We start from the raw sequence: 23,549 nt of genomic DNA on the forward strand, positions 1-23,549 counted from the left end.
GTGGTTATTGTGTTTATGATATTTAGTGGTAATTTGTCATTAAACAAAGGTATAATACTTGAACTGAACAAGTGGCGAGGTACTACTAGCTTAAATGCTACCTGTACTGTTATTTGAGTTTTCCTCTGCATTTCCATCCCCAACAGTTCTTGTGTTTTCAGTTATGGCTGAATTAAGCACAAATATTTGGCGCATTTCAGACAAAAGGTGAGAGGATTCCACATCTGATAAAGGTTAACCTCATAACTCTTTTTAAAAAGTGCAGTCGTTAAGCTAGGCGCCTCCAACTTTCATCACAAGTTGAGCTACTTTAACAAAAAAGAAGGGAGCATTGAGCTTTTTTTGTTGTATTTCCAGTATTTTATTTACAGAGCAGATCTCCAGTCAGTCAGTGTGGTTATTGTGTTTATGATATTTAGTGGTAATTTGTCATTAAACAAAGGTATAATACTTGAACCGAACAAGTGGCGAGGTACTACTAGCTTAAATGCTACCTGTACTGCTATTTGAGTTTTCCTCTGCATTTCCACCCCCAACAGTTTTTGTGTTTTCAGTTATGGCTGAATTAAGCACAAATATTTGGCGCATTTCAGACCAAAGGTGAGAGAATTCCATATCTGATAAAGGTTAACCTCATAACTCTTCTTAAAAAGTGCAGTCGTTAAGCTAGGCGCCTCCAACTTTCATCACAAGTTGAGCTACTTTAACAAAAAAGAAGGGAGCATTGAGCTTTTTTTGTTGTATTTCCAGTATTTTATTTACAGAGCAGATCTCCAGTCAGTCAGTGTGGTTATTGTGTTTATGATATTTAGTGGTAATTTCTCATTAAACGAAGGTATAATACTTGAACTCAACAGGTGGCAAGGTACTACTAGCTTAAATGCTACCTGTACTGATATTTGAGTTTTCCTCTGCATTTCCATCCCCAACAGTTCTTGTGTTTTCAGTTATGGCTGAATTAAGCACAAATATTTGGCGCATTTCAGACCAAAGGTGAGAGAATTCCACATCTGATAAAGGTTAACTTCATAACTCTTCTTAAAAAGTGCAGTCGTTAAGTTAGGCGCCTCCAACTTTCATCACAAGTACAGCTACTTTGACAAAAAGAAGGGAGCATTGAGCTATTTTTGTTGTATTTCCAGTATTTTATTTACAGAGCAGATCTCCAGTCAGTCAGTGTGGTCCAATGACCAATGATATTTAGTGGTAATTTGTCATTAAACAAAGGTATCATACTTGAACTGTGGCAAGGTACTACTAGCTTAAATGCTACCTGTACTGCTATTTAAATTTTCCTCCCCATTTCCATCCCCAACAGTTCTTGTGTTTTCAGTTATGGCTGAATTAAGCACAGATATTTGGCAATTCTCTCTTCAAATATTATCCTCATAGTCATTTTGATGGTAGACTGGCTCACAATAAGTAAAATCGCATCATAGCGAAAACCACATCACTACTTCAGATGTTCAAGAATTCTTGGACAAGCCCAGACATTTCTTCTGTTGTGTTTCACACAAACATGACTGCAAAACTAGCATAGCATAATGTATTGGTGCCAAAAACGTTCTGTTCTGTTTAGCCTTCTATAACGTTCGACCTGTCTGTCAATAAATAAATGCAGCTTTACTGTTAATTTAATTTTACCATCTTGGCCTAAAATTCAATTAGACCTCACAAGTGTAGGGGAAGACCTGGAGCAGTGGAAAAAAAATAATTGAGGTTAAGCAAGGTTACATGAGCTAACTTCCCACATCTGTTATTTCAAACTATGAGTCAGACGACACGATGCTTTCTTTCTTTAGTCAATGTCAAATGGAACGCAATAAAGTAATTTGCAGCCAGACAGCGGTGACTTTGCTTACAGCATGGCTCATTAAGCAGCTACCTGGTTTAAATCAGAAAGCATGCAAAAACACAGTGATGTTGACGTTATTATCTGCTTTTTTCCAGTAATACTTCCTGTTCGTGTGTTGTCTTTTACTTATTAAAACATAAAAAAACAGTGCCTGTGACTGCAATCTTCTCCTTTGGCTTCTCCATTCAGAGGTTGCTACAGCAGATCTGAACTGTTTCTTACAGTTTGTAAGCCTTCCCTGACGCCACTACATAGAAGGCGGAATTAGGGATGTACGCCAAATCTTAGTGTGGTTATGGCACTGTGCTGGACCGAAAACTTTAGTAGCTATTGGTGTTTCATTTGGATGCTAAATGAGTTTAGACCTGCAACAAGGACTTCCAAGTCATGTCTTTTAGGTAATGTAACGTCCCGACCAAGACACACAGATTCTGACACTTTATTGCACTTTATTCTTTATTGCAGACCTTAACACGCTAACAGCAGTGCTAAAATTTCAACACGGTAGACTCGCATGTATTTCTTTGATGTTCTTCTAACAATTGTGCACTGAGGACAGAAGTAGTGATGCTTAGTAATAGTATCAATATGAGACCGGTAACAATGGTAAACGGTAGTAACTGGACTGACAAACTCAATTTTTGGTGCGAAATAATTCTGACTCAGATAACCCTTAGATGACTGGACCCTACACTCTTCCATAAGTGGGTCAAAAATGACACATATTAGAATCAATGTGTTTTTAAGCCATTTTTGCCATTTTGGTTAGGAATAATGCTATAGCATACTTGACTATGCCAATGCTATAGTATTCCAGATTGACAGTATCTCAGACAGGTGTAATACCTATACTGCATATTATATTTTACAAAAGCTGTGCTAGTGTTAGCTATTTATAAAGTATGCCCAACAATACATATAGTAATGTTAGTTATAAAGTAGGCTAATTTTTTTGATAATACACACACACAATATTATATGAAGATAACACTTACATGTATTAGCACTTGATGTGTAAAATAATCTTCCTGAAGGGTGACACTTCTGATATAGTCTGTGTGGTCTACAGTTAATTTATTCTTGACTGCCAAAGTTGATTAGAATCAATGGTTCCTATTGGATTCCATAGAATACGCATGCAGGTCATTTTTGACCCATTTATGGAAGGTTGGGGTGGTAACACAAAAACAAAAAATTCTTAAAATGTATAAAAGGTAAGTTAAAAATTTAAATGGCATGATATCAAAAACATGTTTTTTGAGGAATACCTGGAATATGAAATAATAACAATTTTTAATTACAAAGATATTTCAAGAAAACAACCTGACCGGGTCATTTTTGACCCACTTAGGCATCTAAGGGTTAAAGATGATATTGTGCAAGTAGCGTCGTCCTGATAAAGACACAGTCTGATTTTAAAACTTTTTTGCCAACCTTAACACACCAACAGCAGCACTAAATTCACACATATTTCTGCATAGAAGTCGAAAGTAGGTATGCATACCAAAACTTTGTATTGTAATGGGACTAAGTAGCTACTGGTGCCTCATTTTGGTGGTAAATGAATACTGACTTGTTCACCTGCAACAGGTGCTTGAAAGTGATATTGTCCAAGTAATGCTTGTACGTAATGCGGTAAGTAATCCTGACAAAGACACCCAGTCTGACATTCTTTTTAACAGTATTGCCGACCTTAACACACCAACGGTAGCGCTCAATTTCGACACAGTAAACCCACACACATTTCTCCTGCGCTCCACATCAACACACAGCACACTTTGTGCATAGAAGGCAGAAGTAGGTATGTGTGCCAAAATTTTACGTTTATGGCACCGGTTCCGACATGAATGGTAGTAAAAACTAAGTACATATCGGTGCCTTATTATGGTGCTCAATTAATCTAGAGTCAAGTTCAACAAGTGCTTGAAGATCATGAAGATCATGCGCCATTAATATCTTGTAAGTAATGCAGTCTGAGGCTTAAAAAAACAAACAATTTTATTGCTGACCTTAAAGCATCAACATTAGTGCCCAATTCCAACAAAGTAATTTTGCACCAAAACACAAAACCATTTGTTATGGATACCCACCCGTAGGCAGAATTGTGTTGACTACATCACTACATTAACGATGCATTATTTTGTTCATCTAAGACTTTTCTGGAAATCCCCTTGCTCCTGAGGGAGTGTTGTGACCACTTCTTCGCCATCAACCACCAACCCATGTCTGTAGATTGTGTCCCCATTACGTCCTCATATTCATCATACTGGAAGGGACTTTTTTTTGTATTTTAACCATGTCTCTGCTACTTAAAAAGGAGTTGACCTGCCTCACTGAAATTAGTCAAAGCATGAGAGCCAAGTCATAACAGTGACATCAAAGCTGGTAGACTCATGTTTTAGCCCTTTTCCACATGTCTGCACTGCATCATAGTTCATCCTGGAGGAGTAGCTGTTGTTTGCTGGCATGTTTCCCAAGGCCTGCACTTCATCTCTGTAGATGTCTCGCAATGCGCACACACATGCAAACACACACACACACAAATTCATAGGTTATGCATTATAGCATATGTCTGATTCTGGAAAGCTTTGAAGTGACTACGCCAGGTGGTCTGGCCACTAACTGCTCCTGCCGAAACGAGAGGGGTCAAGTTAGTTTTATAAGTAAACAAAAAACAAAATGAAATACGCCTCTTGCACTTAGCTTGGATAGGATGTGCTCTCACAAGCACAGACAAAACATTTCCACAACCTTCAGAGTTTCTTAGTCATATGCTAAAATGGACTGCATGACTTTATTCCTGTTGCATGACAAATTTCCTGCATTTGTATCTTTCTCCCATCCAGCAGAAAATTACGAAATATATAAAATTCATCATAAATTGGTGTAAACCATACTAAACAGAAAGTATATTTATTGTATACTGTGATTTGAGTGATGAAACACTTTGCAAATGTTCTGTAGACGTCCATTAAACTGCTTACTACATATAAAATGTCTTTGGAATGAATAAGACAAAAAGATCGCAAATACAGTAAACAAGTAAATGACTGCAAGTAATCAATACCTCTGTAAAAATTTCTAATTTTGACACACGACTCACTCCACCCCCTTCGAACCGTCCTGCTATGATACTATATGAACTTGTGTTCATTTTTCTTCAGGTTTTGTCACCAGATTGACTGTTAAAGTTTTGTTTGTTTCTCATATTGTTATGACTTTTAAAAATTATTATTACATATTTTAGTGAAATATGTAAAAGTACATGAAAAAGTACTCAATATTTCAGGTTCTTTTTTTGTCTTTTATTATTGTGACGTTAGTCGCCTAATATTGTCTCTACTCTCATAAAATTGGTGCAAATTTTTAAATGTTACTGTTTTGGGGGATTTTTTTTCCTTGTTATAATTGTATTTTTAGAACGTACAGAGGGCCAATAAAAAGACAGCTGCTTGCAGTAAATGGCCCCCAGGCCACACTTTGGACACCCTTGGTGTAGATTGCATTGCTTCTATTTTCAGCCTCTTATTTTACATATTCAATCCCAGCCATTTTTCAAAAGACAAATCGCTGTGTACACTTGGAACCTACCAAACGAACGATTCGACTCTCATCTTTTATAAGACAAAAAGTCTGTTTCTACCATTTTGCGTTCTTTAGTAATGAGAAGTCGAACATACTCTACGTAACTAAGGATAGCAGGCATAACGTTCACTTTGACACAATTTTGTCACAATTCATAACAACTGTGCCACAACATAAACAACACACAAACAAGGTTGTTTTACATCAAAATAACAAGTTATTTATCAATATCACACTGTGAACTATTTACAATTTTTACATTTGGAACTAAACTGTCTGAGTACATGAGTGTTCAAGCGTGTGTGCGTGTAGATGCATTAAAATTTGTCGACAATGTGCAACCTTCTGTAAGCTACACTCCTCCATGCCTAGATCGAAATCGGCTGTTTGATTTGTACAAACTGTCTGTTGGAATGAATGCGTCAATAAATAGACAGATACTGTATGTTTTACTTTAATAAACTACATTTAGACACTTATCAAATGAATACCAATTACTATAAGATGATATTTCACTGATTTCCTTCCTAATTCTGTTAGGAGTTTTGTGGCACTTCAGGGTTTAACCTTTGACTTAAGATATGGAACAAAATGTCAAAAGTGCCCGTTTAAAGGTTACTTGGTCATTTATGTAGAAAGGTTTTATTTAATGCAAATTGTCTGAAAGGTCGGAGTTGTGGATCAATTAAAGTGTGACATTAACTTGTGCATATGTTGTATTTTTTTCTTTTTAGAAACATGACGCCCAGTTCACTGGAATCCAGTTGGTCGGCATGCTGCGTGGCATCGCCTCAGGCATGAAGTATCTGTCAGACATGGGCTACGTTCACAGAGACCTGGCTGCGCGAAACATCTTAGTCAACAGCAACCTGGTGTGTAAAGTGTCGGACTTCGGCTTGTCAAGGGTCCTGGAGGATGACCCTGAGGCTGCTTACACCACAAGGGTAAGCTGAAATACAAACTTGACAGTAGAGTAATTATGTAGGGCATTTCCCTGGGAACCTGCATTTGTGTAAGGAGCATGCAATAAAAACGCTGAGGGTCGTAATGCAACGAAATTAATGCAAAGTCTGCTATTTTTAGTCTGCTTTTCACTTTCGCTTTTATGGTCTGAATCAGTTGATGAGTTTTCAAATTTGGTTTGTTTATAATGTAACCTACGCGGTATGCGGAACCTTGGTTAGTGTCATTCATCCACTCTAAAGGTCCTTCTCTAACCAAAACATTGAACCTTTTAAATGTGGACTAACCACAATGAACAGTACATACCAGAACACCTACCCTTCAATCTTACCATATAGTGAGATAAACAACTAATATTGAAGAATGTTGCCATAAAAGGAATTGGTGTGTATTTATGCTGGAACTAACACAAATGATCCGCCAATCATTGATTGGCATCCTACATACAGTACCAGTACCAACAGCCATGCAGCAGCAGATTCGCAGCTGTGTTATTTTGCAGCATGTGTGTGGTCATTTTCATCCCAGGATAATGTGGTCTAGACGTTCATAAACATGCTGTAATTTGCCAGCCAAGAATTGCTTGTCAAATAAACAGGGTGCCATTTGCCTTTTTCGTGGAAATAGAGAATGTGAAATGATGAAACACAATAATAAATCGTCTCGTGCTGATGGAAGTGACAATGCTCCAAATGCGCTAATAGATTCATCCGATATCCATTAGGCAAAATATGTTTGCTGATTATATTGTACGTTGTATATAATGTATCAGGCATTTGAACTCGGGGAACGGGTTGTTAGAGTCGTAATTATGTCTGCTTTCCATCTAATATTACATCTAATACCGTATTATAATGCACATTTGTATGCTATTTTGTGTCTGTTATATACTTTCCCCTGTATTGGGTAGTATAAGTGTGTTTTGGTATAGGGCGATGTGTGTGACTACACACCACCACGCGTGAACTGACTAGACTTGGCCGATGACTTTTGTTGGTTTTGGCTGCCATGCACCTTCCTCCCTCAGCTCCGTTTTCCTCATTTGTCCTGTTCTTCAGTGAAATGACAAATGAAGTCAACACTGCAATAGGACAGCTATAGGAAACTTTGGATTATGTTTGGAAAGAAAATATTTGAGTACAGTTATTTTTGCAATGTAATGTACACTAACTAAAGCTGATAACGTGACTTAGCGGCTTCTTGAGGTGCATGAGGAAGGTTTCACTGCAAGTCTTTTGGCAGAAGAACAACTATACTACAACACTGTACGCTATACAGACAAACATCTTGACACATTTCTTGGTTAGTTAGTTAGTTACCCTACCCCCTAAATCTTAATTCATTGTTCTTATCTAGACATTTTGGACAATGTGGAAACAGTATGAGTGTGCCCCAGTGCAGATAGTAAGGTCCATAATTGCATGGTTCGATAAGTGGATAAATGGAAAAACTTGAATGCCCCACGCAGTGCTTGAGTCCCTTTCAATGACATGTTGGACGGGTGAGGGTTTCAGCTATTTAGGTCGGATCCAAACACAACATTTTTCAATCTTAGTGCCAAAAACCAGATATAATTGAGTGGTAAGATCATTTTGGATTCATAATTTAAAGACAGAGGCAAAACCGTGGGAAATGCATGGTTTTACGCCTGGTATTTCGGTTTCCCGTCCCACAGTATTAACCCTTCGCTGTTGTGACGGTCAACCTTTCATGGCTTTACTGCCACCTGTTTGTGTATCCAAGTGTGTAATACGTCATTGGAATGTTTAGTTTGTCAACTTTAAAATGATATACTCGATTCCAGTACACAGTTAAAACTGCAGGTTTGGTATACATAAATGTTATACGAGTTCAGTGCTTCTCAAATAGTGGGACAGGCCCCCCTGGGGTTGTGCGCTGAACTGTCAATGGGCCCATAAAAGGCAGGGAGGACCTGCCATCATGTATGAATTTGTCATATTCAGCATGCAATTTGACTTGCATGCGTCACTGCTTTGCTTTTTTTGGCATTTTGCTGGTTTCCGTTTTGAGTTCTGTCAGTTCTGTATAGTTCAGATAAATAAATAGATATAGTCAGCTTCTCAATAGTATTTCAAATCAGGGGGATGCAAAAAGACTTCTGGGGGCATGACAGAAAATAATTGATAACCACTGGATTTATTAAACTTTTATTAAAGTTCTACAAAAGTGGCCCTGTTACTTTGGCAATGGTCCGTTGAATATAATTAGTTAATTCATACTAAGACTAAGACATTCATAAAGACACAGCAACCTCCGCCACATACTTTCATTATTGTCATCGAATGCACATATTTACAACATTAAGTTAGCATGGATGCATTAGCCACACCGTGCTGCATAAAGAACGCTGAACACTGACACCACAGAGAACTGTTTACCCAGTCTGCTGAGGTACAATAGCCAATTAAGTTTTGTGCGGAGCTCGGGCCAATTCTGTCCAAACTTAATGATGACTGACACACTGAATAGCCAGTGAAATTGTGAAAACAATTGATGTTGATGGGTGGGCTTTTGTCACAAGAGCGTGGACACCCTGCGTAAGGGTGAAAAGAAAAACATGCAATGTGTTCAGTGATGCGTCAACACCTTTGATGTCTTTATTTTACAAACAACTATGACAAAACAGTCATAGTTACAGTGTTAAAAAGAATTTTGTTTGTATGGCGTTAGTGAAGACTCTAACCAAGGGTCCTCAAATAAAATCCCTTTTTGGGATGTAATCAATAACCTGTGTAAAACATTAAATTTGTGTGTCACACTTCAATCAGTGTCAAATTTGAAATGTAATTAGGTCATGACTCATGCTATTGTTTTCCAGCCCATACCTCCAAACTAGTTATTTTGAAGGCAACACTGTTCAGAAAACAATATAGGCGAACCTAGAAAAATATTTTCAGTATATTCACACATTTAGCTTGTTAACTTTGCCTCCTTTTCAAATGGCAAAGGACAATTTTTGGGGTGTATTCATGAATGAATTAAGTTCATTGGAGACTCTAAATATGCCATAGGTGTGAATGTGAGTGTGAGGGTTTAAGTAGTTTTGGCACAACTCAATGGACCTATTGGCTGATTGAATTTCTCCCAACTGTCTTTCAGGGCGGTAAGATCCCCATCCGGTGGACAGCTCCAGAGGCCATTGCTTACAGGAAGTTTACATCATCCAGTGATGCTTGGAGTTACGGAATCGTGCTCTGGGAAGTAATGTCGTATGGTGAACGGCCTTACTGGGAGATGTCCAATCAGGACGTGAGTAATTTGTAAAACACAGGCACAAAGACACTCAACTAAATAACATTTTTATTTAACTTTAATTTTGCTTCTTCTATCCAGGTGATAAAGGCTGTAGATGAAGGTTATCGCCTTCCACCACCCATGGACTGCCCTGCTACACTTTACCAGCTAATGCTGGATTGTTGGCAGAAGGAAAGAAACAACCGGCCTAAGTTTGAACAGATAGTCAGCATTCTGGATAAACTTATACGCAACCCCGGTAGTCTGAAAATTACAGCCAACACCACATCAAGGTATGCATATATTCACAACAATGTCTGTCTGTGTTCAACAGTTTCTAACTTTAACTTTCTGGAGGTACCTTCATTGAAAAAAAAACAACATACATACTGTATGTCTAGACATACAATGGCCTTTTTTTCTATAGTCTATTTACAATAAGGTTTTTTTTGTTTGTTGTTTTTTTTTACAATAATGCTTTGTTTGTCATGGCTAATAGGTTTCAGACCCGACTGTGATAAGTGAATTCCCACGAAGTATAATTTTTTCTGAACGTGTGATTACACCACTACACTCACTTTTACACTCATAGTCCCCAAAATATTAGTCCAGGGTGTACCCCGCCTCTGGCCCGAAGACAGCTGGGATAAGCTCCAGCACCACCGCGACCCTCGTGAGAATAAGCTGTAGAAAATGAATGAATGAATAATGTAGACGGTGACAGTTCCTTGTTCTTTTTTTAATTGCAGTTTTGCACTTTTCAATGTGAAATTACTGACATCTAGTGACCAGTGCTACATATCATCAACGTCTTTGAATGCGTCTTTTGAATGCCTTATGTTTGTCTTTTTGTTGACTTGATTATTAGGCTTACAAATGTGTAATTAAGCAAAAAATACATACAATTTGCTTAAATATTGTTTTTAAAAATAGACCAGATTCAACCATGAAACAGTGATGATTTATTAATTTATAGAACACAATAGATACACAAAAAACACAAAAAACACAAAAAAAAAAACACAATAGATTTAAAATTGAAAGCAAATGTATCTTTGGGCCAAAGATCTATGAATGCCCCTGTAATGCATTGTTCTTTTCGAAGGTCCACCGTTCTGTCCTAGAGACCCATGGGGTATGAGAATAGTGCTTGTACAGTTGTCAGTCGTAGGCAGGAAACAGGACAGCCAATGGGGTCTCCAGCAGCCGCATGTGGTATTATGGAGACGTCAAAGCTCATAACATTGACTAATGATTTCTTAAGAAAGTGAAAATAGGTCCCTTGGAGTTTGCATGTAATTTTCCTGATTGGCTTTTAACACTGGGTGAGCACCGGCTGGCCGACAGAGTCTAGTGTGGTGATTTATGACAAGTGTGTGTGTGTGTGTGTGTGTGTGCGGAGGCAGTTGCGCAGCGGGAGCAGCTGCACTCAACTCTGCACACCTCGTTTGTCACTGAGCTGTCCTGGCTGGCTAATGGAGACCCCCCTCCCCCACGCCCAGACCAGGGCCTGGGACCATGAGCATAGCATCTGGAGGGTTCAGGGGTGGGACCCGGTCAGAGTTTACTGTCTCTGCATGGAGAGGTGCTGGAGTCAGTGGGTCAAGGTTGGCTGTCAGAGACTAATTATAGGCCAACAACAGTCCAAACAGGGCTGGAGGCCACTGTCTATCACACAGGCTATACAGTGGTACCAGAGGAGAGATGTAAGATTGTAATCTGAATAATGTATGTGTGTGCTCGACAAATTATGTTAATTGGCAACACAAACCACTTTGTCGATCAGTGTTTGCTTTAAAGACTCAGTAATTTTCTGTTGCATATGCAGTTGGATTTTTACTGAGTGACATTTTTTTCTGATTTTTATATGTTTTAGACCAGGGGTCTCAAACTCAATTTACCTGGGGGCCACTGGAGCTAGGGTCTGGGTGAGGCTGGGCGGCATCAGGTTAAAAAATAATTTATATATACTATATATATATATATATATATATACATATATAAAATAAAAACATAATAAAATATTAATAAATATTAATTATATTAAATATTAATAAATGTATATATAATATAATATTCTTCAATGCTTCTACTGTACCCTCCACTTTTCAGTGCTTTGGTTCTTTGCAAAAGCTCTGATAAAATATTAAATTATAATACATTATTATAAATTAATTTTCATTTATTATTAAATTATTAAATAAATGTTTAATGTTAATTTTTATTTTTCGACACAAAATAAGATGGAAAAATAAATAAGCAAATCAAAAAACAAATGAAACAAGTGAAACAAATTAACAAATTAATTTTTATTTATTATTAAAATTTTAAATGTAAATTTTTATTTTTTATTTTTTGACACAAAATAAGATGGAAATAATAAATAAATTAAACAAATTAAACTTTTATATCAAGGCAGGGGCCTCAAACTAGCGTCACATGAGTCCCGTGAGCCGTGAGTTTGAGACCCCTGTTTTAGACAAAGTCTCACAAATTAACCTAAATTTGCTGATGACTTATATATCAAAGACCTGACAATCTAAGGATGCGACAACGCAGATGCAAGAGCTGCACATTAAAAAAACACATTGTAAATGATCCTAACATCTCATCATGCTATTGTAAGTAATTCCTGTCTCCAATGTCGGTGGTTCTCAGCTGGTTTGGCTGCGGGACCCACCATCACCGCTCAATGACAAACGATGACCCAAATTGCAGAAATTTTTCAACTCACACTCCTCCGATATGTTATATTTAAAGGCACTGTTTTCAGTGGTTACACACATCATAGGAAGCGAATAGCACAGAGGTGAAATGACTGGCATTTGATGAACCACTGAAACATCCTGCCATTTGAGAATGCCAATTCAACATATAACTGCACACTTTTGGGTTTATGGAACACTCAATATGTGCCACTTAAGGCAGGGAAATAATGTTTTTTTTTTATGATGGAATTTAAAAAAAATATGCATGAAAATAATGCAAATCTAATGCATAGTCTGATATGTAATATAAGGGGTGCTAATTGTACATTCCCTTGTCATTAAAGTGGTAATTATACATACATCAATGTTTTTAAGTAAAGCAATCATAGACATCCATTCCAATTATGTCGTGTAATATAAATCACATATTTAGAGTAACAATCATACATGCACGAGTAAGATCTAATCAAAGCGTCACACCTGAAGTATTTCAGGTTAATAGCTTCCCTCAGACCACCTGAGTAGTACTGATTAACGCTGCGTCACATCCATCATATCCAACAGAGGCATATCAGAAATTCAATTTAAAGGGCCATCGCTGACTCCATGTATCGGTTGCTCCTCACCGAGGGACTCCATGGGAATTGTCCCGCTACCACAGCGAGAGATGAATTGCTCTCCCGCGGTCGTGCCCTCGTGTGTCTGCACAAGCTCGTGTCTTCGCCTCCTCTCCTCCCTGAAGATCACTAAAACAAGAGTTACACAGCCCTGGTTATGTGGAGGTCAAAAGAATGACAAACAGTGCGGAAGGGAGGGAAATAAAAATGTGACGGGGGTATCGTGTTTATTGTCTTGCAACGATATTTTTACTTCAGTCTGGTGTTTTCTTTACTCTGATGGTGTTAAGTCCGGAAGGGGTTTTAAAATTCTCTTTGCCGTCTTTGCTAGTGATTCTGTCTGTGGGACGTACTGAAGCCGAAAATGCAACGGCATAGCAAACAAAGAGAATTATAAAGGAAGGAAAACAAGGTCGTTTGCAGTTTACATCCCAGAAGTCAAGGAGAAAGCAGATGATAAAGGGAAAGGAGATCTGAGGAAGGAGATACAAGAGATAGACAGCAAATACAAGATGATCAATATGCCTGGAAAGCAAACACCCTTGCCCTAACATTGGTTCAATTGTTAGTCAGTTTTGGGTGTTTGCTTTTCTATCCCGCCTGGCCTCCAAAGTTATCTCAACCATCCCTCTTCTTCGTAGGTCACAATTGTGCCCTCTTTTTCACACACCAGTCTTCCCAGTGGGTTCTGTAAGCCATTTATTTTTTTGACATGCACCTTTTATGGCAGGAAAGGACTCAATCAATGTAACGACACCCATGGCACTGCCTTGAATGTCATTACAAATTTAGTAACTTAGTTTAAGCACTACTTCAGTCGTCCTTCCCTACATCGTGGTTCGAATATCCCTCCCCGCTCAATTGTGGTTTTTCATAAATTAATTAACAAATGATTGCTGTTTAATGGTTGACTATGGCCCATGATGAGGCCAAAAATATCGAAAGACAAGACTTATGTAGTATTCTGGTCACTAGGCATCAGTAATGACACAAAACATTGCTGAGACATTACCTTACATTACATTACCTTCAACACTGCATGTAGTCAACCACGACATGCCTAACATGATATGAAAGTGAGTGGGAAAAAGTTTTCTCATTCCATGTGGAAGTGGTAAAGTTTTTTTTTGTTTGTCCTTTTGCACCCAATATATTATTAGTTAAAGTAGTTAGATTGCTAGCATGCTATGCTTAAAACCGTAGCTGTCTCTTACAGTTATCCCATAACCTGTGCATTGGTGTAAGTATTGTGTAAAAGTCACTATAGGGGTGCTATTTCATGTCTGCAGGGCTCTAATAATGGTAAAACATATTTAGAAAGTCAAACGATGCCCTAACTAAAAAAATCCACCATTATTATGAATCCTATTTTGCTAGAGTATTATTATTATTATTGCAGTCGGATCTGGAACCATTCAACCGCAATACACAGGGGGAGACTGTAGTTGTTGTCGAATGGGTGGTTATTAGGGCCCCGACTAATTAATCGGTTTATACAGCTATATAATGAACAAATTATAGCCAATTGGTAATTGTTGTTTACACTTAGTAAAGACAATACTTAAATCAATTATGGATCAATTACGAATTCCCTAGGCATTACAAAATAAATGTTTAGTAATAAAGATGGTCATTTCAAATGTACATTTTTCATTCCCAAATATCAGACACAGCCCCAAAAAATCCACATGCACAGGCTCTAGTAGTTATATCTTTTTAACACTACTGTCTTTGTTGTCCTGCCCCCCCTCCCATCTTTCCTGCTGTACTCTACCCCTCCTTTGTATCTTCAGTGTGCCAGTAATTTACACCAACCTTTCCTGCCTCATCTTCTCCAGCATCGATAAATCAAAGCCAGTCAGAACACAACCCATAGCCTTTCCTTCACCTTCTATCAGTGACTGAAACATGAGATTGAAATTCATGCAAATCAGACTTTAAGCCTGAGTAAATATCATATATTTATTTTATTTCTCTGCATGGTGTATCAACCAGAAGACGAGAAAAGGTTTTGACATAAGGAAGAAACCGATGCAGGGATTTTTATTATAATCACATTCTTGTCTATGTTAAATCCAATGTCAAACACATTTGTCACATTGTGTGAGTTGTACGGAAAGCTACAAACACAGGGGACTCAAGTAACAATGTATGTGTGTTTCATTTCATATGTATTTATAGAAGACAGCAAATAATGGTTGTGCAAGGGTGCTCATTATGAAACTTTCATAAAATCTAGCTGTTAATTCCCAAGTAATACAAAAGCACTTCAATACTGCAGTGGAAATTTTGGCTTCGGTTTACGTCAACAATATACACAAAAATTGTACTTGGTATGTACAATATGATGCATGTCTGCATGAGTCCCACTGTGTTCTTATTTTTATCACATCAAACCGAAAGTAATTCTCTGTGATATCAATGATGTCATCAGTAGTTAACTCTGTAGATATTTGACAACTAACACAGCTACGGCAAAAGACGCTGCTTTTTAAAATTGATTGCGGCTGCAAAATACACCACAGTAGAATTGAAACAAGATGATAAAGAAATGGGAAACATGGTAAAACTTGGACTTGATGTCCATGCATGTCACCAATCCTCACTCAAGGTAAAAGTGACGTTAAATGCCCATTTAACCCTTTTGTTCAACATTTATATGCATTTTTTGTGTTTTTCTCCATGCAAAACTATACTTATATATATATGACTACAAAACCGTGCTTTGTGTTAGTGAACAGATGAATTAGATTTACATTATTTCTTATGGGAAGTCAGACCTTCTGGAACAGATTAATGACTCTAACCAAAGTTCGACTCTACTCTAATTGATTATGAATCCAAACATACAGTAATTTAGTTTTTCGAACACTTCTAACATTAATTTCTTAAGATGGCACACGCTTATTTTCCTTGTTGGAATTTGTTAGAGTCCTTCCACATTTTAAAAACATGCTAGGTTAATTGGCGACTCCAAATTGTCCATAGGTATGAATGTGAGTGTGAATGGTTGTTTGTCTAGATGTGCCCTGTGATTGGCTGGCCACCAGTCCAGGGTGTACCACACCTCTCGCCCGAACAGCTGGGATAGGCTCCAGCACCCTTGTGAGGACAAGCGGTAGAAAATGAATGAATGAATGAATGAATTTGTTAGATACATAATAGCTTTTGCATATCAAGGTTGGTTTTGATAGCTACGGTCATAACTAAAGGAATATTAGTGTTTGCATATATATTTCATTTACCAAAAACCAGGACACTTGAGATACTCTATGATACTCAAAGTGTACGCAACGGTATCTTATAATTTCATTACATTTAAAGTTGGTCTCCTTTGTATGGATAGAAAAGTGCCAGACCAGTGCTGAACAATGTAATGGCCCAATGAAAAGAATGAAAATTAGGACATTTACTTTTGGGTAAAATACTACAACAGTTGTGTCCTGCTAAAAAGCCCTCCTCTGAGCGTAAGTATAGACCAACTCAAAGAATATGTAGCCAATATAATGCATATTTGACTTCTACTGAGGAGGTGTTATATACAGAATACGATTAACAATGCCCGCAAAACTTCTGCAAAGGTATTGTATCATCTGCCAAGGAAGTACACTCTAGTTATTAATATGTTTTCAGTAAATGTCGTAAACATCACAATGAAGTTTATTTATTAATAGTACCCTTTTTTCCTTCAGTAAATATTGCATTAATCCTTATGATAAAATCAGGCATTTTTATGAGGTAGGTATTTATAACTGGAGACAATTTGGTGCTGATCCAAGTCAGGCTTTTTTTCCTTGGCAGGTTCTATGCTCTACTTAGTGCCACTCAATTTATGATCATTATAAATAGTCAGAGCATTTAAAATGCTGAGTTCAAAGTCCAGCATGGGCCCTTTGCGGCCCTGGAATTAAAAAAAAACAAAAAAAACATCTGTTGTATGTATTTGTTTGTGCATATAAAGTTCTTCAAGTACATTTTTGCTTCCACTCTCCATCTCAGGCCAGCCAACTTGTTGTTGGATAGAAGTAGTTCAGAGGTTCCCTCAATGGGGACGATGGGCGACTGGATGGATGGAATGAGGACCTTGCCCTGCAATGAGGCCTTTTCTGGGGTCAGCTACAGCTCCTGTGATACTCTGGCCAAGACTTCCACAGAGTAAGACACAAACACACTAGGCCACTCTTGCCTATTCATGTCAACAGTCTTTACAGGGACTAAATTGTGAGGCAAGCGTTACTGAGAATTTAGAAAGTCCTTTGATAAAGAACACACAATCTTTCTTCCTTGCTCATAAGAAGATAAAAAAAGCTATGGAGCCATTACTAAAGGTCTCATGGTAACTCATCACGACAGGCATTTCGCCACGCTCGCGATGTTGCTAGTATGACTACGCAGAAAGAAGGTGAGAATATGAAAAGAAGAAGCGATAAATAGTGGAACTGGGATTGAGACTGAGGGAGAGACAGTCAAGTGGGATTGTGAGCCTCTACAGTGAGACCAGAATAAAAGAGCCACTATTCAAGACTGGAATGAGAGGGGGGGAATTTGACAAGTGAAAAGAGCAGCAAGGGAGGCTTTTCCAAGAGCAAATGCAGGCATGTGTGTCAGATCGGTATGCGAGCATATGGTGTTCACGGAAATGTGCATTATGAAACAAAAATGCAAAGGAAACATCAAGCAGTGATTGGAAGTTATTTAAAGGTAAAAAATAATGCTGACACGACAGAACTACTAGATGCGTCTCAATGCAGTATGAGCCTGTTCATTCATTGTTTGAAATGCATTACACAAAAGATCCATTCAATGTGTATGTCCTCCAGATATTCATCATGCTTTTTCCATCAGTGAGTATGTTTAATCAATGAAAAGTTATCTATAGTCAACATATCCCAAACGAGAAATGCTTACACTGCAGACTTGTAGATGACAGACCACACCACACAAGAGTAATCTTGCACAAGAGAAATCCCATTGCCCTACACTTTTCCCCCTGCAGCTGGATGGTAAATTGGATCATTTCGGTATTAATCCTCTGAAAGATGAGGCTATAGCAACCAAGGCCAACTCCACTGCCGCTACAGGACTAGCAGCCTTGACTGGGACTGTGTTGAGATTACTCTATTGATTCGTGCAGACTTAATCTAGTCCTTGATAGTCAGCACAAGTGTTAGCCATGCTCTGACCTCCGACAAACAGTAATCATACTTCCGCAAAGGTTGAATCGAGGCAACTGGACTTTTCATGTTTGTTCAAGATGTTTTACCTTGAATCCAAAAGGCGTCTTCAGTTCTGAATTTAAAATTGTGGAGTATTTCTGCTTATTTATTTTCCTGTGGTTGTTGCAGTCAATTAGTGGCCACCCTTCCCATGGAATGAGACAAGCTTTGGTGGATGAAATGCCTCCAAAGAGATACTTGCTCTTTTTCGGAAGGGCCATTTTTGTTTGATATACAGTGAAGAAAATAAGTATTTGAACACCCTGCTATTTTGCTATTTCTCCCACTTAGAAATCATGGAGGGGTCTGAAATTTTCATCGTAGGTGCATGTCCACTGTGAGAGAGATAAACTAAAAAGAAAAATCCAGAAATCACAATGCATGATTTTTTAACAATTTATTTGTGTGATACAGCTGCAAATAAGTATTTGAACACCTGTGTATCATCTAGAATTCTGACCCTGAAAGACCTGTTAGTCTGCCCATTAGAAGTCCACCTGCACTCCATGTATCATCCTGAATCAGATGCACCTGTTTGAGGTCGTTAGCTGCATAAAGACACCTGTCCACCCCATACAATCAGTAAGACTTTAACTTGTAACATGGCGAAGACCAAAGAGCTGTCCAAAGACACCAGAGACAAAATTGTACACCTCCACAAGGCTGGAAAGGGCTACGGAGCAATTACCAAGCAGCTTGGTGAAAAAAGGTCCACTGTTGGAGCTATCATTAGAAAATGGAAGAAGCTAAACATGACGGTCAATCTCAATCGGAGTGGAGCCCCATGCAAGATATCACCTCGTGGGGTCTCAATGATTCTAAGAAAGGTGAGGAATCAGCCCAGAACTACACGACAGGACTTGGTCAATGACCTGAAAAGAGCTGGGACCACCGTTTCCAAGGTTACTGTAGGTAATACACTAAGACGTCATGATGTGAAATCATGCATGGCACGAAAGGTTCCCCTGCTTAAACCAGCACATGTCAAGGCCCGTCTTAAGTTTGCATATGACCATTTGGATGATACAGAGGAGTCATGGGAGAAAGTTTTATGGTCAGATGAGACCAAAATAGAACTTTTTGGTCATAATTCCAATAAGCGTGTTTGGAGGAAGAAGAATGAAGAGTACAATCCGAAGAACACCATCCCTACTGTGAAGCATGGGGGTGGTAGCATCATGCTTTGGGGGTGTTTTTCTGCACATGGGACAGGACGAGTGCACTGCATTAAAGAGAGGATGACTGGGGCCGTGTATTGTGAGATTTTGGGGAACAACCTCCTTCCCTCTGTCAGAGCATTGAAGATGGGTCGTGGCTGGGTCTTCCAACACGACAACGACCCGAAGCACACAGCCAGGAAAACCAAGGAGTGGCTCCGTAAGAAGCATATCAAGGTTCTAGCATGGCCCAGCCAGTCTCCAGACCTGAACCCAATCGAAAATCTTTGGAGGGAGCTCAAACTCCGTGTTTCTCAGCGACAGCCCAGAAACCTGACTGATCTAGAGAAGATCTGTGTGGAGGAGTGGGCCAAGATCCCTCCTGCAGTGTGTGCAAACCTGGTGAAAAACTACAGGAAACGTTTGACCTCTGTAATAGCAAACAAAGGCTACTGTACCAAATATTAACATTCATTTTCTCAGGTGTTCAAATACTTATTAGCAGCTGTATCACACAAATAAATTGTTAAAAAATCATGCATTGTGATTTCTGGATTTTTCTTTTTAGTTTATCTCTCTCACAGTGGACATGCACCTACGATGAAAATTTCAGACCCCTCCATGATTTCTAAGTGGGAGAAATAGCAAAATAGCAGGGTGTTCAAATACTTATTTTCTTCACTGTAGATGGTCTCTCCAATGTAGGGGCCACTGACCACTGCACTCCTCATTACACCGCACCACGTAAGCAACATTGCTGAGTTTGATTCTCAGAATCTTGTCCTCGCAGTGAACCGGATTTCATGGATATGTTATGTTATGTTTACAGAAAATCCTTCTTTCTGAGTGTCTCTGACAAACCACTAAATTTCGCCTCCTATTTCTAAAATTGATAAAATCCAGTTAGGATACCCAGAGTTAGAAAGAACCTTTCTGATGTTTGTCTGGTCCTTCTATCTCGCTTTGTCGGTGGTAGGGATCATCTGTGCTCTATCCTTGGGGGCTCTGATAACCCTGTGTTAGCTAGCGGGTGATGGGAGTCAAAGAGCAGACACTGGTCCTTGTGGGTAAATTATCTGTGGACCTCAATATTGAGGCTTCCATCCTTCCCTGCCCACACTTTCTCCTGAGTGAAACTGATGCGTCTATCTGTAGAGTTGATATGTTCAGTAAACAAATGGATGAGATAGGTTATGATCTTACATATTTTCTTTAAATTACAATTAGGTGGTGATAAATTTAAAAGTCGATCACATAAATGGTCTGGAGTGAGGTTGATTATGTCCAGTCTTGTTCCAGTTCTTCCCTGACCGCATTAATGGCCGCATTAATGGTGGGGATCTATGAGAACAGTGAATGTTGGACCAACCGACAAGGCTCAGGTTCCAGACCTTGTTGAAGTTGTGGATATGGTGTCGCTAAGAATGGTGGTTAGATATTTGTCGGTGTTGTTGGTTGGGGGAGTTGATGCTGTGGATGATAGCCCGAGTGGAGCTCCTTCCTTGTGAGGAAGCCTTTTGGAGTCCAGTTGCCTGAATGCAACCTTTGCAGATCACCATAACCTGGATGAGTAATCATACTTGGCTGTAGTGGAAGGAGAGTTTGTACTCTTTGTCTTTCACACATATGCAATCAGGATCCTACAGATATTTTATTCTGTACTATACGGATAAATGTATCACTTTTCTTTATTTGAGTCACTAAGCAGTGACTTCACCTGTCCACCACAGAATCTAAATTTCATTTGCTGGATTCATTGACTGGAATGTCCTGGTGACTAACCATCAAATGTATAAAAAAAAACTCCAGGCAATGCCTTTTAAGGCTTCTCATAGACTAAAATATTCTGTCTCTGCTTGTTGCTACGACATGCGGTTGACATCCTGCAAATGCATTCTCACATTAACTTTTTCCTAAATCCCATTCATGTAGACAGAGAATTTTTTTGGACCATGGAGTCAGGATTTTTTTTTTCACATATCAAAGTTTCCCGTCACACAGACTTTGTGCTCCTTTGTGCAAATCAGGAAAACCCTTCAAACTCTCCAAGGACATACTGAGGAAATGATCATAATAACAGAACTCTAATCCAGCATCCACTTTAGATCATGTCCTAACATACCGGATTAGTCTTTTTCAAGGATGGTCCTCCCTCCCCTTTTTATATACACACCCATGTTGATGTAGAGTACAAGAGGAGCAATCTGGTTAACAGACAGCAATCCATAGATTGCACACTATGCTTTTGTCACATTTAATTATTGTAAATAAAAATACCCTGCAGAGGTTTTACGTACACCGGGGTCATGGGAATGTCTGCACAAACACTCCAAAAAGAAACTTTTGACAGTTAATTTTCCACTTTTTTTCTGTAAGATACCGATCTCTGGCCGTGATATGTAATCAAACCTACAGGTTTCATAAATTTGTAGATCGCTGTAGTGTTTTGGCAATGCTTCCTGTGTTTGAGATCATTCCTTTTGGCTATCCTGATGAGAAAATAACAAACAGGCCGAGTTAATTAAGATGACGTAGGAGTGGGAGAAGCTAACACGTCGCTCATGAGGTCATTCAAAATGTTTCGGATATGAAGAAAAAAAATGACAGCACAAATATATGAACTTCACAAGGTAACGGAGATTAATTAGTGTGTGTTTATGTTTCAGATATATTCTGATTGCATTGTTTGAATTGTGCATGACTTCATCGTTTCTGTGAAATGATATTGTGCTGCGGGTCTGATCATGTGTACTTTGTGTGCATTATATAGTGTGAGACCACCCTTTAAGAAAAAAAACAATAAGTTAAATTACCACCCAACACATGACAAACAGTGATTCCCTTTGTTAACATTGCTGGGCATGGCTGTGTCTCAGTAGAGTGATTCTGACAGAAGTCCACGTCACACCAGCAACTTGCCCAGAATGGGAGCCGTCCATGGGGATCACCACTCTCTAACAGCCAGTTGTTCTTCTTTCGATTCCTCGGACTCTGGATGGTGGGTGGTGCAGCACAGCCCAGGCCCTCCTGCGGACTTTTTGATGGGCCTTCATTTTCTGGGTTTCAAAGGGATTACTGATAACTTGATGGTTATGTTTCCACCCCACATAGATGCATAACTATGTGTAGTGTAACCTATTTCCACAAAAAAACAAACATGTATGTCCTCTTTATGATGATTGATGACCATATTTTCAACACATATTTTTCCGTTGGAAAATATACTTGGAAGATATTTCGTATACCGATATTGTCTAGCACTTCATGACCAATATAAGCAGCACTGTGATAAATGAACACATCATGCACTGTTTATGCAAATTAACAAAAAAATGGTTATATTGACTGTAAATTATACAAAATGTGCCATATTTACGTGACCAATAGTCGATTAAAATAATGTTTTCCTATATCAACAAGTAACACCATTAGTCTTAATAAATCCAATTAAACAACGGTTGCACATTAATTAATGAATCAACGATTAATCTGTTATCAAATTAATCGACAGCTATTTTGATATTCGATAAAAAGTTTTGGATTTAGACACGCATCCTCTAATTTCTTGAGACATCCATGTTTGTGTTGTTTCACACAAAACATCTTTGAATTTGGAAAAAGTGATTGACGCATTTGCCTCGTCTGATAAATTGTGGGCCAAACCACTAACGATTAATCAAAACAGCTAGCTTCAGATTAATCAACGATGACAAGGGTTTTTTTAAACACTGAGTACAACGCATCAATAAACTGCTTCTTACAGTTAATGCACTTCTGGTGCTGCATGGTTTAGCACAGTACTTCTTACCCTTATTTCTTTTCCACACCTTTTTAGCTAGCTGACCATTTCATTAAAGTAGGCAAGGGTACTTCTTGACCACTCATTGACCCGGGTAGGCTTCCGCATTATCCAATAATAATTGAGTTTTGGTGTCTGCCCCATAAAATATCGAAAAGGACAGCTCTGGCCACATGTATTGCTTTCGAAAATGGATGGATAGATTGACTGAAATGCATGAGAATTAAATGCATGAGAACACTGAATTAATCTGCAATGGAAATGGAAATTAATACAATTAAACGTGCTATGAAAATGTCTCAGAGCCAGATGCAATCCTCAACTTTGTCACATCTGGCTCTTAAGCCATAGGTTTCCTACCACCGGACTTAGATAATAATCATTAGTAGCAGCC

The 23,549-nt window shown here is 38.5% G+C and overlaps 1 protein-coding gene across 4 annotated transcripts in view; it reads left to right on the plus strand.

Annotated features, from left to right (window-relative positions):
• The window catches only part of epha3 (eph receptor A3), a 144,281-nt gene that overhangs the window by 115,002 nt on the left and 5,730 nt on the right, over positions 1 to 23,549 (plus strand). For 2 of the 4 annotated variants that reach the window (XM_058082511.2, XM_078795124.1), the window contains exons 13-16: positions 6,175 to 6,384; positions 9,524 to 9,673; positions 9,758 to 9,951; positions 16,983 to 17,138. In XM_058082511.2, the coding sequence (XP_057938494.2) occupies positions 6,175 to 6,384; positions 9,524 to 9,673; positions 9,758 to 9,951; positions 16,983 to 17,138 (710 nt within the window). Of the gene's footprint in view, positions 1 to 6,174; positions 6,385 to 9,523; positions 9,674 to 9,757; positions 9,952 to 16,982; positions 17,139 to 22,232; positions 22,355 to 23,549 lie in introns of all 4 variants that reach the window. The other 2 variants (XM_058082512.2, XM_058082513.2) reach the window with 2 other exon arrangements.

This window comes from Doryrhamphus excisus, linkage group LG12 (assembly GCF_037039965.1).
Source record: "Doryrhamphus excisus strain RoL-2023G ecotype Guam linkage group LG12, RoL_Dexc_Guam_v1.1, whole genome shotgun sequence".
In the NCBI taxonomy this organism is placed as follows: domain Eukaryota; kingdom Metazoa; phylum Chordata; class Actinopteri; order Syngnathiformes; family Syngnathidae; genus Doryrhamphus; species Doryrhamphus excisus.